Source organism: Urocitellus parryii, chromosome 9 (genome assembly GCF_045843805.1).
Source record: "Urocitellus parryii isolate mUroPar1 chromosome 9, mUroPar1.hap1, whole genome shotgun sequence".
NCBI classification, from domain to species: Eukaryota; Metazoa; Chordata; class Mammalia; order Rodentia; family Sciuridae; genus Urocitellus; species Urocitellus parryii.
The window spans coordinates 85,405,910-85,421,329 of record NC_135539.1 but is presented as its reverse complement, the minus strand read 5'-3'; the positions used below and the strand labels follow the sequence as shown (position 1 = coordinate 85,421,329).

The 15,420-nt window shown below is 54.0% G+C and overlaps 1 protein-coding gene across 1 annotated transcript in view; it reads left to right on the top strand.

Annotated features, from left to right (window-relative positions):
• The window catches only part of Disc1 (DISC1 scaffold protein), a 193,430-nt gene that overhangs the window by 65,585 nt on the left and 112,425 nt on the right, over positions 1 to 15,420 (top strand). The window contains exons 7-8 of the mRNA XM_026413137.2: positions 928 to 982; positions 4,340 to 4,442. Coding sequence (XP_026268922.2) covers positions 928 to 982; positions 4,340 to 4,442 — 158 coding nt within the window. The remainder of the gene's footprint in view (positions 1 to 927; positions 983 to 4,339; positions 4,443 to 15,420) is intronic.

Genomic DNA, 15,420 nt, shown 5'->3' with positions numbered 1-15,420 from the left:
CCCACCCCCGCACCTTCCTTCCTGTTGGCCTGTGTCTGGTGCAGCTGGTCATGGGGCCACTTGGAATGCTCCGCCTGTTTCCACACTGCGGCCCTCCCTGCTGCTCTGAGGCCGGGCTCACTTCCCACCTCTCCTGGTGGCTTCCGACGTTCCCTGGTTTCTGAACTGCCCCCAGTTTCTGCCTTGTGGCAGCTTTGGTGGAGCGGTCCCTCCTGTGTCACCTCCTGGTCCTCCTCATCTTGCTCTGTGCTGTGGTTGGTGGTCTGCATGTGCCATCTCCACTGGGCAGTAGCCTTGAGGACAAGATCCAGGTCTTTTGGTGTCCATTCACTTGTGCCATGGACTTTGAGCCTTCTAACCACCCCAGGACTGCCCTGGTCCCTGGGGAAACTGGAGGCAGGCAGCGCACTGATCCTGGACTCGCTGAGGTTCACTCTGTGGGGGTGAGGAGTGCGTGGGAGGGAGAGGAAGACGGAGCAGGCACAGGTTAAGACATGATTTCCTTGCGCATCTCCAACAGGCTGCCCTGATGCAGGGGCCCGCGTGCGTGTGCGCTGAGCCCATGGCACCCACGTGGAGGTTGATTCCCACCAGTGGGAGCTGCCCAGGCAGGGTGACTTCTGCAAGCTGGTCACAGGTCTGAGTGCTTTGCTGCTGGGAGGCACATGGGTTGCAGTCCTGTGCCAGCAGACGTGCCCTGGGGATGGTGGCGGGTGTAGTACTGACCAAGTAAAGCATCAGTAGGAGGCGAGCTCTGCTCCCGAGTGCCACGTCAGCGCCATGCCCCGTGGGGTCAGTCTGGCATCTTCTTGCCGCTGCTTCTCTCCAGCCCCAGGTGGTGGGCACTCATTCTTTTCAGTGTTCTTGATGCAGGGGTATCCACCTGTGGTTCCAGGAAGACCAATGTCCTGTTTTTGATTCTTCCAGCCTCCAGGAGAGGATAAAATCCCTCAACCTATCACTTAAAGAAGTCACCACTGAGGTAAGTACCGCAGAGGTTTTCTCTGACTTACTGTCTATGTCACAGACCATGTGGGCTCAGGAAGAGAGGAGGGGAGCCCAGAGAGCCAGGGAGGGCTGCGTCCTGGTGGGTCCTGATCTGTGGCCATCCACAGGGCCCTGGCTTTTGGAAGGGCTCTCGGCTCGGGGACAGGGACAGGGGCTGCTGTGAACATCGAGTGCCTCTGCTTAGCAGGTTCTCTGCCGGATGCTGCGGCATAGCCTGGGCACCACCTCTTCCTCCCTGGTCTCAGGTCTGGGAGCCTGGGAGGTCCTAAGGTGGTCGGGTCATGAAAGAGCAGGTGCCCAGCAGAGAGCCCACTGGCTGGGAGGATCTTCTTCCTGTGCTCATCCAGAGGAGAGTCTCGGGCCCTGGAGGAGGAGGCGTGCTAAGGGCCTGGCGTTCACGGCAGCTAATCCACATTAGAATGGGTTGTTGGCAAGCATGTGACAGTCAATATGGCTCTTTTCTCAGGTTTTGGGTCTCAATCATTTCTAAAAACAGCACTAGTGATGTTCTAATGGATATTCGGCAGCATGTTTGAAGGGTGGTACTTGCATAGAAGGAGAGCTTCCCTGAGGAGCCATGGTGTCCATAAGAGGGCACCAGGCCCAGGAACCCAGGGACGCTTGAAACCTGCTTGGTGTTCCTGAGCACCTCCTGGGGGTGCTCCTTCAGAGAGAGGAGCAGGAGGCAGCCCCACAATCATGCCCGGTTGCTGCTGGACCTTGGATTCGCCCAGGACCTGGGTTCCTTTATCTGCATACTGTCCTGGTCTGTCTGTGCTGCTTATCCAAGCACTGCAGCTCGGTGGCTCTGGGCACTAGGAATTCTCTTCTCATAGCACTGAAGGCTGGAAGTCTAAGGCCAGCACAGTCAGGCTCTGGGGAGGGCCCTGTGGTCACAGATGGCTGGCTTCTCCCAGTGTTCACCTGGTGGAGAGAGGGCAGGAGTGCCGTCTGGGGTCCCTTTCATAGGGCACTGATCCCTTCCATGAGGCCTTACTCTCGTGCCACCTCCTACAGCCTCAGCTCTTTGTGCCAGCTCACAGGGGTTAGGGTCTCAATGTGTGTGCATCTGGGGACATAGGCACTCCAGCTGTCACACACCCATCTCTGGTACATTTATAACAACTTGAATACTTTTCCATAAAATTAAGGAAATCATGGCTTAGATTTTAAAATGTAAACATAAAAATCTCCATTCAATAATGAATGAGTTCCTCAGGGTCTAATTTTATTTGTAAGTAGGTTGCGCAGATTTTCTGGGTTTGTGTGCACGTGCATGTGTGTGGGGGCCTGTGTTTGTACACATCCATGGTGTGTGTGTTGGAGAGCACATGTGAGCCCACAGTGAATACAGCCAACCTCTCTGGCCACACAGAATACCGTCTTTCCACTCTAGACCAGGTTGGCTGGTGGCATGAGGTACAAGTCTCAGCTTGCCAGGCACACACAGCCCTGTGTTCTCAGGGAGAAAATTCCTTGCCCACGCCATGTTCCTTCAACTCTCAGGGGTTACCCAAACCAAAGGTAATTAAGGGATAAACTAGATGAAAGAAATAGTTGGAAATAAGCAGAATACCTGGAGATTGGTGGATATTACATTATACCCAGCAGAGCCCAAAGGAATGTACATTGCAACCTTATAAGAAAGTGTAGAAAGGGTGTTTCATGTTGATAGTGACAGCTTGAAGGATGGCTTTGCTCAACAAAGGAGAAATTGACCCTATTATGATTAACAGGTACTGTTAACTAAAACCGGAACTGTTAGACACAGATTAAATAAGATCTAGAATTCTGGCTCGTGTCGTAGAATTAACAGAAATGCTGTTGGATTTCCGTTGACAGTTTTAGATGGATGGGATGGGATGTGCCAGTCACCGGTCACAGAGCCAACCCAAGCTTAGAGCTGGAGAAGGTGTTGGGGACATCTTCTTTTCAGCTCCTGGTTCTGACATTCTGACAAACCCTGAGTCATTGAGAGGGTCTGAAGATGGATCCCTGTGGATGTGTGGATGCAGGGCACTGCTGGCGTGGGCTCAGGCGTGCAGGCTGCCAACCATGTCTTCATCCAGCAAGTGTGTTCAGCTGCCCAGCAGGCCGGGGCCCCAGAGTCCATGCAGTTCCATGGACGGCTGTAGGAACCTGGGCGAGGTCATGTGGGTCCTAAAACCCACCTCTCTTCCATCTGACATGGGCAAAGCACTTGAGCTGATGGTACCCATGTGTCATCAATTGCTCTGCGGAAATTAAAATTTATCCTTAGGGCTCTGTGAACCTGGGTAGGCTGATTTTATTTTTGAATGGAGGCTCAGATTTTTGGCAAGAAAAGAGTAATGGTTCAGGTGACCCCCTCTGTGGCCCATCCAGATAGCTCCGCAGTTCTCTTCATTCTTACTAACACTATGCTGTGTGCTCGTGTCGAAGAGGAAATACTTCTAAGTAGCTCATTAACCTGCATATAGATAATGGATGAATATGAGATTTTAGCCTTAGACAAAGGGAAAAAATTGTGATATTTTAGCCTCAGATCATTACTAAAAGATAACCCAGAGGCATTTGAAAAAAAGAGATTGAGGTTTAAGACTTTTTTTTTTTTTTTTTGAGATGAACAGAAAACTGTAGGAAGTGTTTGGAGTGGGAAGATAAATGATAAAAGCAGCAGACCTCCTGAGAGCGGCTGGTCTATTTTTCAAATCTGACTTGCCAGCAAGGATCTGCCCTGGAGTTTCCCTAGAGACTGTCTACTAGTAATTAAATTTAGCTTGCCGCTCTGACCTTGATCTCAAAGGCCATATCTTAATCTACTGCCTACTACGGGCCAGGGACCAAAGCCCAGCGTGCTTGAGCCCTGGAGGAGAGAGGGTAAAATAAGGAATGGAAACGACGGGTGCGTCCTGGAGAAGAGGCTAGGGCACAAGAGGGCGAAGGGGGCAGGAGGGTCTGCTATTTTGGGCTTGTAATCAGCGAGGCCTCTCTTCCCAGGAAGTGGGCAGATGGCCCTGAGGGGTGCTGGTGCGCTAGCCGCTGGGCAGGTGTGTTTCAGACAAGGGTGGGGAGAGAGCCACGGAGGGCAGAGGCGGCTCCTTCCCATTGCACGTGGGCAGGTTGGTCCACAAGAGCGCGGTGAAGGGTCTGGGATCTGCTTGGCATGTGCTGTGTTGGCCACCCCTCCTACCCCTTCTTCTGTGACTCCCTCTGCCCATGATGTACTTGCTGGGAGGCCTCCTGCTGTCGCTCTTAACCATCTCCACAAGCCCAGCTGCTAGGAGTGAGTGGGCTCACCATGGTCTCTGGTCTTCGAGCATGCACCATTCTGCTGTCTCTCCCCTTCCAGGTCTGCACAAATGGGAGCCTCTGCAGCAGGCTGAGGAGGAGAGTCAGCCACCTAGAGACCCAACTGCCGGCCCTGCGTGAAGCCAAAGCGCTTGCCATATCAGGTGACTGCCCGCTGCTCAGGACAGCGCCCCCTTGTGTTTGGGTGCTTTGCCTTCAGTTTAATATTCTGCTGTTAGGGTACTTACACTAGGCACCCCGAAGCTGTTCTGGAGACGGGGGCAGCAAGGTTTCCTCATGGGGGGCTAGATGAACCTGGAAAGTACCTCTTGCATTCCTATCTGTGCTGCGACCACGTGGTCTTGGTTCCCCGCTCCTCCAACAGACTGGGGGGAGGACATGCTGCTCTTCACAGCCCTGTGAGGTGAGACCTCCTTCCGGGCTGCTGGAGTGCCCAGGCCCCTCTTAAGGGAAGGGTAACATGAGACTAGCTGACGGACCTGTGTGAGGTCCAGTAGTGGAGCCGGAGACTTCTCAGGAGATAGTTGTTTCTCCTCCCTCTGGAAGATACTGAGAGGTGTATTTAAATCATAGCTTGAAAACACACATTTCTGAAAGCAGTGCCTTATTCTGTCATTTGAATAGAACTTTCAAACATTCCGATTTGTCATTTTATGTGATTTCTGTGACAACTGTATTATGTAGGTGGGAGAGAGGCTATGACCAACTGCCAGGTGGGGAGACCAAGGCGTGGGGTGTGGCCTTTGGTTACTTTCACTGGGGCAACTGAGCACTGGCAGATCACGGTCTAGAGTCCAGACGCCCCAGGGTGTGATCCATGGAGGTGTGACCCAGGAAGTGTGGCGGCCTCGAGGATTTCTCTGAACTTATAGGTTGAAAGGGTCCACAGCCCAGAGCTTCAGAGAAATCATAAACATTTAGTGGAGGTGTAATAATTGCATGTGTGAATTTTAGAGGGTGTTCTAAGAAGGAAGCAGTGATTGGCAGCTTCTGCTCCTCGGATCATTAAGCAGCTAATGTTGGCAGCTAACGAGCAGCTTGGTCCCTGGTGCATCCACATGAGTAATTTACAACCACGGAACACGGCTGCGGGTGTGAGGCTTGGCTCAGCCTCTTGTGCCGTTTACTTGGAATTATGGCCCCATTTGCTGTGATTGAACACAGCCTCGATTCCGAGTCAGGGACTTGGTCTGTCTTACTCAATGTGTCTCTGCAGGAGCACAGGTGGATGGCTTCCCTGCAGATCCAGGAGAGGAGCCTTCGCTCCAGCCCGGAAGCTCTTTTCAGAATCTGGGGATGAGTCTTAGATGGCATGTTGCAGGCGGCTCTGCCAGGAGCCTGTTTCAGCTCCTGGGCCAGCTGGAGAAAACGGGTGAGGCCCAACAGGATGAAGGACAGATTGAGCTGGCTGCTGCCAGGGTGATTCCCGACCTCTGCTTCCCGTTACCTTTGGGGCTCCTGGCAGGATAGGCCTCTCTGCGGCTGTCCTGGGACTGTACTGGTGGCCGGGAGCTCAGCCCTCTTCACCTCTGCACCATTCCATTTCTGTTTTTTCCTGCTTCAGAACCTTTGGAGTGGTAGGTTCTCTGTCCACTGGACCATGGCCACTGTGATATACCTCTCCTAGAAGCCCTCCTCTAGCTGAGCACTGAAGGACAGCGCCCCTGAGATTCTTAGAGGCCCTTCCTTAGTGGGCTGGGCCTTTGGACCATCTGGAGGTTTCTGTGATTTGCTGTCTCAGATGCGGAGACCCATCCTGGGTCTGATCCATGGCCTGAGGCCCTTCCTTAATTTGAGAATCATTCGCTATCTGCAGAGGCTGAGAGTAGCAATAGTTTTATCTTCAAACCTGAGAGTCTTGGATCATTTTGGATTTAACATTTCTTTATTCATCTCTCCCTGGCGTTTTGTCACAGGCAGTGTCAGGAAGCTGGTGGACACTTCTGTAACCTGCCTTGAAATGACCTTGGCAGTGTGATTATATTTATCAGGAGCCCTTTCCTATATCACCGCACAGGATAACTGGGGGACTTTTTGCCACCAGGATACAGGTGGGTCCCCTTTCCTCTGGCTCTGCGTGATACTTTCCTTTTAGTCTCCTTGAGAGGCAACCTCGCAACAAATTTAGCTTAAAGATAATTGGATTTTATTTGTATTTCTGGAATCAGACCACACTTCATTGTATAAAAATGAGCAAATGCTGCAGTGAGCCAGGTGGAGGTTTGGGCTCATGGGGAGAAGGGCTGAGAAAGCAGAAGTGGAGAGCCCAAAAGGGTGATCCTTGGAGTAATCTCTCCTGAGAAGTTCTACTGAGTGACTGTCCCACCATGCCGGCTAGGACCGAGTCGTCTGGGGGATTTGGCCGTTCCCTCTCCCGACTTCTCGGATGGTCAGGGTAGTTGTGGTGTGATGTGGTGGCCTTCAGCGCAAGCCACCTCATTTTGGCTGATCTCTTAGGCCCCGTGCAGGAGCTCTGTCCAAACCAAAGGCCTCCTGTGTCACTGGGGCCTGTTGCGCTCCCAAGTACTGCCTGGCACCAAGTCCAGTGTCCCGAGCTTGGGGTTTTGTTATGGTGGCACCTGCAGCCCCTATGCCCAGTGTCTTCTGTATCTGTTGCCACATAACGAACCATCTCAGGGTCTAGGGACTTAACACGTCACAGTCATTTATGTTACCTGTGTGTTGGTGACTTGGGTTGGGCTTGGCCCTGGCAGCTGGGGCTCTGACCTAGGGCTGGCTGCACCACTTCCAAGGCTGTGTAGGCACATGGGTTGGTGGGCTGTGCTCTACCGGTTCCGCCATGGCCAGCTTGACTTCCTTACACCCTGGCTGCTGGTACCAGGAGGGAGCATCCCAAGGGACAGGCAGCAGGCATTGCTTATTTCTTAAGGCTTGGTCTAAAAAGCTGCCCTGCTTCTCTTTACTCCTAAACTGCACAGCACGAAACAAGGAGCTACGGTCTCTTCACAGCCTTTAGAGCAGCTCAGCTGGCTCAGGGAGTCTGAGGGAGCCATGGAGACTGCTCTGGGTGCAGCCTTCCTGAGACATGGCTGGGAGGAGAACTGCTTCCAAGGTCACCTGTAGCTGCTGATGGGGCCTCAGTGCCTTGCCCCTGGCTGGTCCCCTCATGCACGGCAGCTGATCTCCACACAGCAACCCACCAGAGAGGAATCAAAAAAGACAGAAGCCAAAGGGCTCTTTGAGGACTTAGCCCCACCATGTCAAACTGTCACTTCCGCTTTAGTGACTTGAAGCAAGCCACCAAGTTCAGTCTGTACTCAGGAGTAGGAAGACAGGCTCCAACTAAGGGAGGAATATTAAGGAGTTTGGTGACACATGGAAATCCATCTTGCTGCCACCCCTGTTGTGTTCAGCATCAAATAGTCCTGGGCCCCTGAGAGGGGATGCATGGGATGTGGCCACAGAACTCTGTTGCTGTGTTCAAAGTGCCACGGTGCTACTGCGCCAGCAGGACTTTGAGAGCCAAAGATGTGGACAGAGAGATTTTCAGTTGGAAGAAAGAGCCTCAGTGCTTTATTTACCTGAAGATGTCGCTGAGCGCTTACTAGGTGCCAGCCTGGTTCTGGATACTGTGGGAGCCGTAAAGACCAGGCCGGACACCTTCTGGTGTGATACCTGTCCTGGGATTGGTCACCTGGGCAGTGCTTGTTGTGGCTGGGCTGCCCGTGGGGGAGTGCAGCTGGGCCACGAAGAGGCGGAGGAGTCTGGATGGACTTGGGCACAGGGTCAGGGTCATGGAGAAAGGCTGGTCGAGCTAGGCAGGGCCGGGAGGGACAGGGCTTTGAGCTGCCCTGAAGGGCAAGAGCATCGGGAGTCCTTCAACCGTTGGAGGCCACTGGGCATGGAGCGGAGCACGCTGGCCTCTGCAAGCCGCTCTACTCCAGAGTTCATTCCCTATGCTTGGAGCTGCCTGGTGACTATCAGGTTTTTCTTGGCCATGGCTCCCATGGCTTCTAGGCATCCTGAGGACCCTAGACCTCCGGGGGCCCATGTGCCTTGACTCAACCACATCTGGGTCGTCTCTTTTCTTTCCATTTTCTACTTTAGCCTCGACTCTCGGGTCATTGCACAAAGAATGGTTTGGTGCGAAGCACCCAGGAGGGGGTTAGTGTGCCGCTGTCCTGGTTGGACGGCACCCTGAGTGCTGTGCACGCTGGCTGAGCATGGGAAGCTGCCTGTCTAGACAGGCTTCCTGGGTCTTGGGCAGTCTGTGCCGTGTAGCAGATAGAAGCCTAGAGTCCTGGGGGCAGAGTCGTGTGCTCAGGTCAGCTTTAGTGCCACCTGCATGGGCAAGTCATTTGACCTCGTTGAGCCTTGTATCCTCATCTGTAAAACGGGGCTAATAATGCTCATGCCTACCAGGGAGGTTAGGGTAAGGGTTAAGTGAGGCAGTGTACTAGTCCATGAGTTCAGAATGGCTCTGAGGCCCAGCCTGTGGCTGTGGCTGATGTGGCCCTCCACTGAGTCACCCTGCTGTCCTTCCTCTGATTTTGCCTGCTACTGGCACCCGGGGACAGGAAACACAGGGTATTTGCCAAGACAAACACACACATGCGTTTTGGTGGCTGGTTCCTGGGGTGTGTGGCATCTGTGCTGCCTGCACCCGTGGGGCCTGGTCAGGGTTCCCACCACCTGCCCTGCCCCAGCTGGGCTTCAGCCCTGGCTCTTCTCATCTGCCCCATCCTGTCAGGTGGCCATGTCCACTGATGTCCACACGTCCGGGTGTTGGATGCCCTCTGCAGCCACCACCCAGACCGCAGCCTCCGTGGGTGCCGCAGGCCTCTTACCTCTGTTATCAGCTGGTCCTGGACACCTTGAGACTGAATCAACAGGCCCCTGCTGTTTTGGCTCAAGATGAAGGCCAGTCTCACGTGGTGAGAAAGCTGTGGGAACACTCCCACACGTGGATCCCAGGGCCAGGGGGCCACCCTGTGTTTCCTGCCAGCCATGTGGCAGTGAGGAGTGCCCATCTCACTTCTTTCTTCTTTCCATCCCCAACAGAAGGGCTTTGAGTTCACCACCCGTGCTTTGAAGAGGAGCTTTGGGTTCCAGTCACCTCTAGATGAGCCTCTCTCTCTCTCTGACCACGGACAGGGAAATTCACAGCACTGATGCCCAGAGCCCAGCCCCAGCTCCTCCGCCAGAGCCCCTGGATGAGAACAGATTTCCAAGTGGTTTTAAGGCTTCACGGGACCTTGACCAGCCAGAGGAAGCTGGGCTGCCCTCTTCATGTCTCGCCACCTCCCTAGACAGGAGGGTGGGTGCATGACCCCAGGTCATACCCTTTCACTCCTGGGTGGAAGCCACCCAGGGTGTACCAGAGTGGTCCTGCTGGTGTCCTGAGTTGCGACTCCTCTGGGAGCTGCTCCCTCCCCTTCCCCTTCCCAGACAGGTGCCTGAGGCCAACAGCCTTCCTTACTTTATTTGCCTCACTGGGCCGAGAGCCCAGCTACATTGGGGTGCACTGACGGGGGTGCAGCCCCGCCCTGCTGGGAACCGAGGGGCAGCCGGCTGGGACTTTCACAGTGCGACCTTCACAGGATGTTTCTGTCACCTGGGGGACAGCCTCATGCCCACTTGTCCCACCTGTGACCAGCAGGGTTGCCCACACAGCCCTCCTGTGGGTCCTGTCTGACCCTCACTCCCAGCACCTGACCTGGACTTCTCCCCAGCTTCCAGGGAAACCCTTATTGGGGGAATCCTGGTGCTTCCCCTGGAAGCTGCAGCTCAGAGATGTTTACTTGCAGGTCCTGGGCAGGGAGGGAGCAACGAAGCAGGCAGGTGGCCCCCCATCCTGGGTGACATAGGCTGGATAAGAGCTGGGGGGTGGGGTGAGACAAACCAGCACTGTATATGAGGGCATGGGGTGTGGGTCACTTCAAAGTCGAGGGAAAGCCCTAAATGGCCAGGCTAAGGGAAGTATCGGGAAAGCAGGATGGGGTGAGGGCCTGGCTGTTGGTGGAGGAAGGCCTCTAACTCTTAGTCACTGGCCACTGGCTTGAGCCACTTGGACGTGGTTCTGATGCTAAGGCAGCACCTGCTATGTGTTACTCTTCCACCATCACTAGGCAGTTCTGATGGCCTTAGATCCTCAGGGACAGTTAGTGGCCCACACCAGGGATCTGATGAATGGACCTCCCCGTGTGCTGGGCCATGGACCTGGAGTGTTCTTGGGGCCATGTATCAGAAGGGTCCCTGCCCAGCATGGCACTGTTGGGAGGTGGGCCCCGTGGGTGTCTTCAGGTCACTGGGGCTGTAGGTCCCTGGGTTCTTCCTCTCCTTCATACCCTGGCCATCAGTGAGTGGTTTTGATCCTGAAATGTCCTTGGGGCCATTCATCAGAAGGGTCCCTGCACAATGTGGCACTGTTGGGAGGTGGGCCCTGTGGGTGTCTTCAGGTCACTGGAACTGTGGGTCCCTGGATTCTTCCTCTTTCTCTCCTTCATACCTCAGCCATCAGTGAGTGGTTTTGCCAAACACTGCCACCATGAAGCTCTGCCTCGTCACAGGCCCCATAGCCACCAGACCAATCTATCAAGGATGGAACCTCCAATCTGCGTGGGACCGTGAGCTTTTCCTAGGATGACGTGATGTGGGCATTTGTTACGAGAACAGAAGGTTGAGTGGCGGGTGTCAGTGTCTCTCTGCTCATTAGACTCGGTGTCTCTGGGCCACCTCAGGTGGTGGTGTGCCGTCTTCTCACCTGCTCCCTGCACCCGTTTTCAAGGAAAAAAGAGTCCAGATCATTTATCTTTAAGTAGCACACGTGGATATTCCTGGTCCTTCAGACCCCATATTATTTTTATAGGATGGCTGTACCCGATTTCACCTTTCCTTCATAGAATGAATACTCTCTACACCTAAAATACCCTTGTTGAAGACAAATGTGTGGTCTAAGTGGCAGCCTGAAATCTTTTATGATTTGCGGGGAAGTAGGAACATTCTAGAAATGAACTAGATTTTCTAGAAAAAAAATGGTTGAAGTCCACAGTCGATAGCGAAGGTGTCCGACTCCCCCAGGTGTGCCTGGAGCAGGCTGTTCCTGGCTGGTTTCCTGGGCCACTGCAGCATGCTTGGGGCGAGTCTTGCTTTGAGAGACATCTGCCCCTGGTCTGCGGGGCATTCCGTCTCTAGCAGGCAGCGCACTTCCCCACTTTTATAAGCAGCCCCTGTTCTGTGTAAACTCCTGTGTCCAGCTTTGTGTCCCCTTGTCCTCTGTGAACTGTGGGTCACTGCAGATGTTCTGGGCACACTGGCACTAGGTGCTACTCACTGGAAACCCTCCGGCTCTCGCCAGAAATTAGGTGACTGGAAGAAATAAAACTGACAGGAAGTGGCAAATGCCAGCTGAAGAAGCCTGCAGGCCCAGGTGGGTAGGGAGCCGTCAGCAGGGGCTTGTTCAGGGCCTCAGTTGGCCCTGCTCAGCCAGCCCAGTTCCTGCAGGCTGCCTGAGCCTTGACACTGGAGGCCGAGCCACGAGGCTGAGGTCTTCCCTGGCCTGGTGCTGCGGTCTGAATGTGCTGGGGACTTAACCCCCAGCAGAAGAGTTGAGAGGTGGGCCCTTCAGAGGTGATTAAGCTTCGGATGCGCCACCTTGGCGAATGGATTAACACCAGCATGGGCACAGCAGGCACGTGATTGCCAGCCAGGATTTTGGTAAAAAGGTGAGTCTGGCCACGACTCCCTGTGTCTCTGGTGGCTGCTCCTTGCCCTCTGCCATGTTGGAGTGCAGTTCAGATGCCCTCACCAGACGTGGACTGTGTGTTGGGATTTTCTAGCCTCCAGAGCTGTGAGTCAAAGGAACCTCGTTGTTTCTAGATTACATTCTGTCGCTTTTGTTATAGAAGCAGAAAACAGACCAGGATCCCCTGTGGACTGGAGCCTGCCATTCCCCGAGAGATCTGGGGTCACGCAGGACAAAAGATGCTAGGCTGGCTGAGGAGGGCCAGGAGCTAGGCTGGTTGAGGAGGGCCAGGAGCTAGGCTGGCTGAGGCCCTGAACAAGCCCCTGCTGAGGGCTCCCCACCCACCTTGGCCTGCAGGCTCTTTCAGCCAGCATTTGCCACTTCCTGTCAGTTTTGTTTCTTCTTATTTTAGGGTTATTTTCAGCACTGACTTTGTTTTTTTGCCTAGTAAATAAGTACAGCTGAAATGTGGGCAGGTAACAGTGGAGAGTTTTAGGAAGATTGTTGCACACTGACGTGTCTGTGGGCACAGGTAAGGTCATGGTGGGAGGCACCCAGGTGAAGGATAGAGCAAGGCTTGGGGCTGGTCAGGGGAAGATAGTGTGGGCACAGGTGCATGGCCCTGTGTGTCCTCCCTTCATGGATGATGGGGCCAATGTTTCTGACCAGGTCATTTATTGCTGTGAAACCAGAAGAGCCAAATTCAAAATCAGCACCGCTCTGTGCATTCAGGAATCTAAATCTCTGAGACCTTGGCAAGGTCACTCTCTGGGTCTGAGTTTCTTCAAGTGGAAATTCAGGGCAATTGTCAAGAGGCTCCCTTCCAGGATTGCTGGAGAGATCAAATGAGACCATCATATGAGCAGAGGGAGTACAGCCAACCATAAATTAGATGGTGACCCTGGGGAAGGAAGAGGTGTGCAATGACCCCCCCCCCCCGCCCTGCACTGTGGGGCGAATGGTGGGCTGGGAGCGTGGAGGTGTGCAGAGCCAGGAAGACCAGGCTGAGTGAGACTGCCGTGGCCTCAGCTGCACAATGTGCAGAACAAAGCTTCAGGCAGCCTCCATTTGCAGTGTCCTCACCGAGAGGCATGTGGCCTGTGGCCAGGGTGCAGTTCCACCCACACACTTGTGCAGCCTGGAATCCCAGGTCACTGATGGCTTCCTTCAGGGCCATCTCTGACTTCTGAGGTCTTGCCCAGGCTTGGCCAACTTGGCAGTTGGGAACAGCTGCACCCAGCAAGGTTTGCAGCTTGGGCTCAGCTCGGAGGTCCCAGTGCTTATAGAAGGTCAGCTGGGGACAGTGTGGCCTTTTACTGTGGCTCAAGCTGTGATGCTGCCATGGGAATTCACTCTGCACACACAGAATGTCCCCTTCTCTCACCAAGCAGGTCCCCTGCCCTGTGTCCTGGGCTCAGGGGAGGCCAGATTCATGAGTGGTCTCTCCTGAGTTTTATTAAGGACCCTGGCTCTGGAGCTCTGGTGGGCTATGGGGGGCTGGAGGATGTCCCCAGCAAACCTGCGTGGGCACTTGCTCTGTGTATGGCATCTCTGCCGGTTTCTTAGAAGCCTCATTCCTCTGAGCTGTTTGCCCCAGGAGAGGGAATCCTTGTGGTCCTGCGTGGTATCTCTGGGGTCACAGTTTGTCCCACCTCGCTTTTCATGAACTTTTAAAAAAGTATATTTCTTTTAGTTGTAGATGGACACGATATCTTTAGTTTTATTTGTTCATTTCTTTGTGGTGCTGGAGGTCGGGTCCAGGGCCTCACTGTGTGAGGCAACCACTCTACTATTGAGCCCCAGCCCTGGCCCTCATGAACCTTTTACTTAAAAAGTGGCCCAGAGAAAGGTGAGGGCTTCCTTTGCCCAGCCTGAGGGGCAGGGGAAGGTGCCACACTGTGCAGGGGCCATCAGCCACACCTTTGGCTAACCTCCTGCAAGCCCCCTGAGCCTGGGGTCCCTGAGGCTCTCTGTGGGCCTTGGGGTCCTGCTCCATGGCCAGCTTGGTTGTGTGCAGGCTGGCAAGCACCTGCGGGAAGGAGGGTTAGCGTGTCTCTGTTTAAAACTCAAGAGGCCCTGTCTGCTCCCCTGCGGTGTCACTCTTGGTTTCCCCAGGCGTGCGGGTGCCGTGGTTTGGTCCTCCTTGGTCAGCCGTCTCCTTCCACCCACCCCGGCTGTCTCCTGGGGCTCCCATCTCTTCTTCTGGCGGTCTCAAATTCTGTCCTCGTGGAACCTGCCTCAGCCGCCCTCTGGAGCGGTCTGTCTTCTCTGACTCTCCTGGGGCTTATTTGCCTGGCCTCTGCAGTCCATCTTGTCCCTTTATTTCATGGTCACCTCCTGGAGGGCAGGGGCAGCCCCTTGCTCTCTTTTGTATTTGCCACATCACCTAACACGGTGTCAGAAAAGCAGTCAAGCCGTGTCCACCCCATCTTGGGATCAGAAACCACGATTCCAGGTCACAGTGGCTTGTGCAGGGTGTTCAGAGTGCCCCCAAGGTAGGAGACCTTTTGCGACACTTTTGACATATCAGTTTGGAGTCTGCTTGGTCAATGATAGAGAGGTGAACAGCACAGGTGGCATTTAAGAGGAGGGCCCTGGAGTTGATTGAGTTTGAAAACTGCCCTGTTGTTTTTTTGCTATGTGACCTCAGTAAGATATGGAATTCTCTAGAATTCAGCTTTCTTAACTGTAGAGGCAACTATATATATTTCAGAAGTGTCAGTCTTTCATATACCACAGAGAAAGAAAATTTGCTGTCAATGAAACAATGATTCAATGTTTCATTTATGCTCATGGAAGTAACTCTTAGATACATTTAGGCTTTCAGGAAACCACAGGCCAGCTGGGCACGGGCCAGCTGGGCACAGTGGATCCCAGTGGCTGGAGGCTGAGGCAGGAGGATTGTGCATTCAAAGCCAGCCTCAGCAAAAGCGAGGGACTAAGCAATTCAGTGAGACCCTGTTTCTAAATAAAATACAAAATAAGGCTGGGGCTCAGTACCTGCCCCTCTACCCCTGGCCATTCTTTGGAAAGAAGAGTGCATGGGTTGGGGTGCCTGGAGAAGGCTAGTCATCACACTTGGAGACTTCTTCAGCAGCTCTGGGCTGCAGTTGTCGAGGGTCCTGTCCCCCACATGCATGTAGCCTGTCCTCTGTGCTGTTGGAGGAAGCTGCCGTAGGATTTTCTGCTGGGTTATTGACACTTCAACACTGAAATGCACCCCACTTTCCTGATCGTGGACACCCACTTGCCAGCTAGACCTCAGTGGTCCTGGAACCTACCAGGAGATGCAGGTGCCTGGGGCCACCGGGAGTGGCAGCAGCATTGTGACAAGTGCCTCTGGCCTTTGCTCCTTGGCGTTCCTCTGCCTCGGTTCTCCTCCCATTTCCAGCAGTGCTATTTGTGTCTGGGTGGCT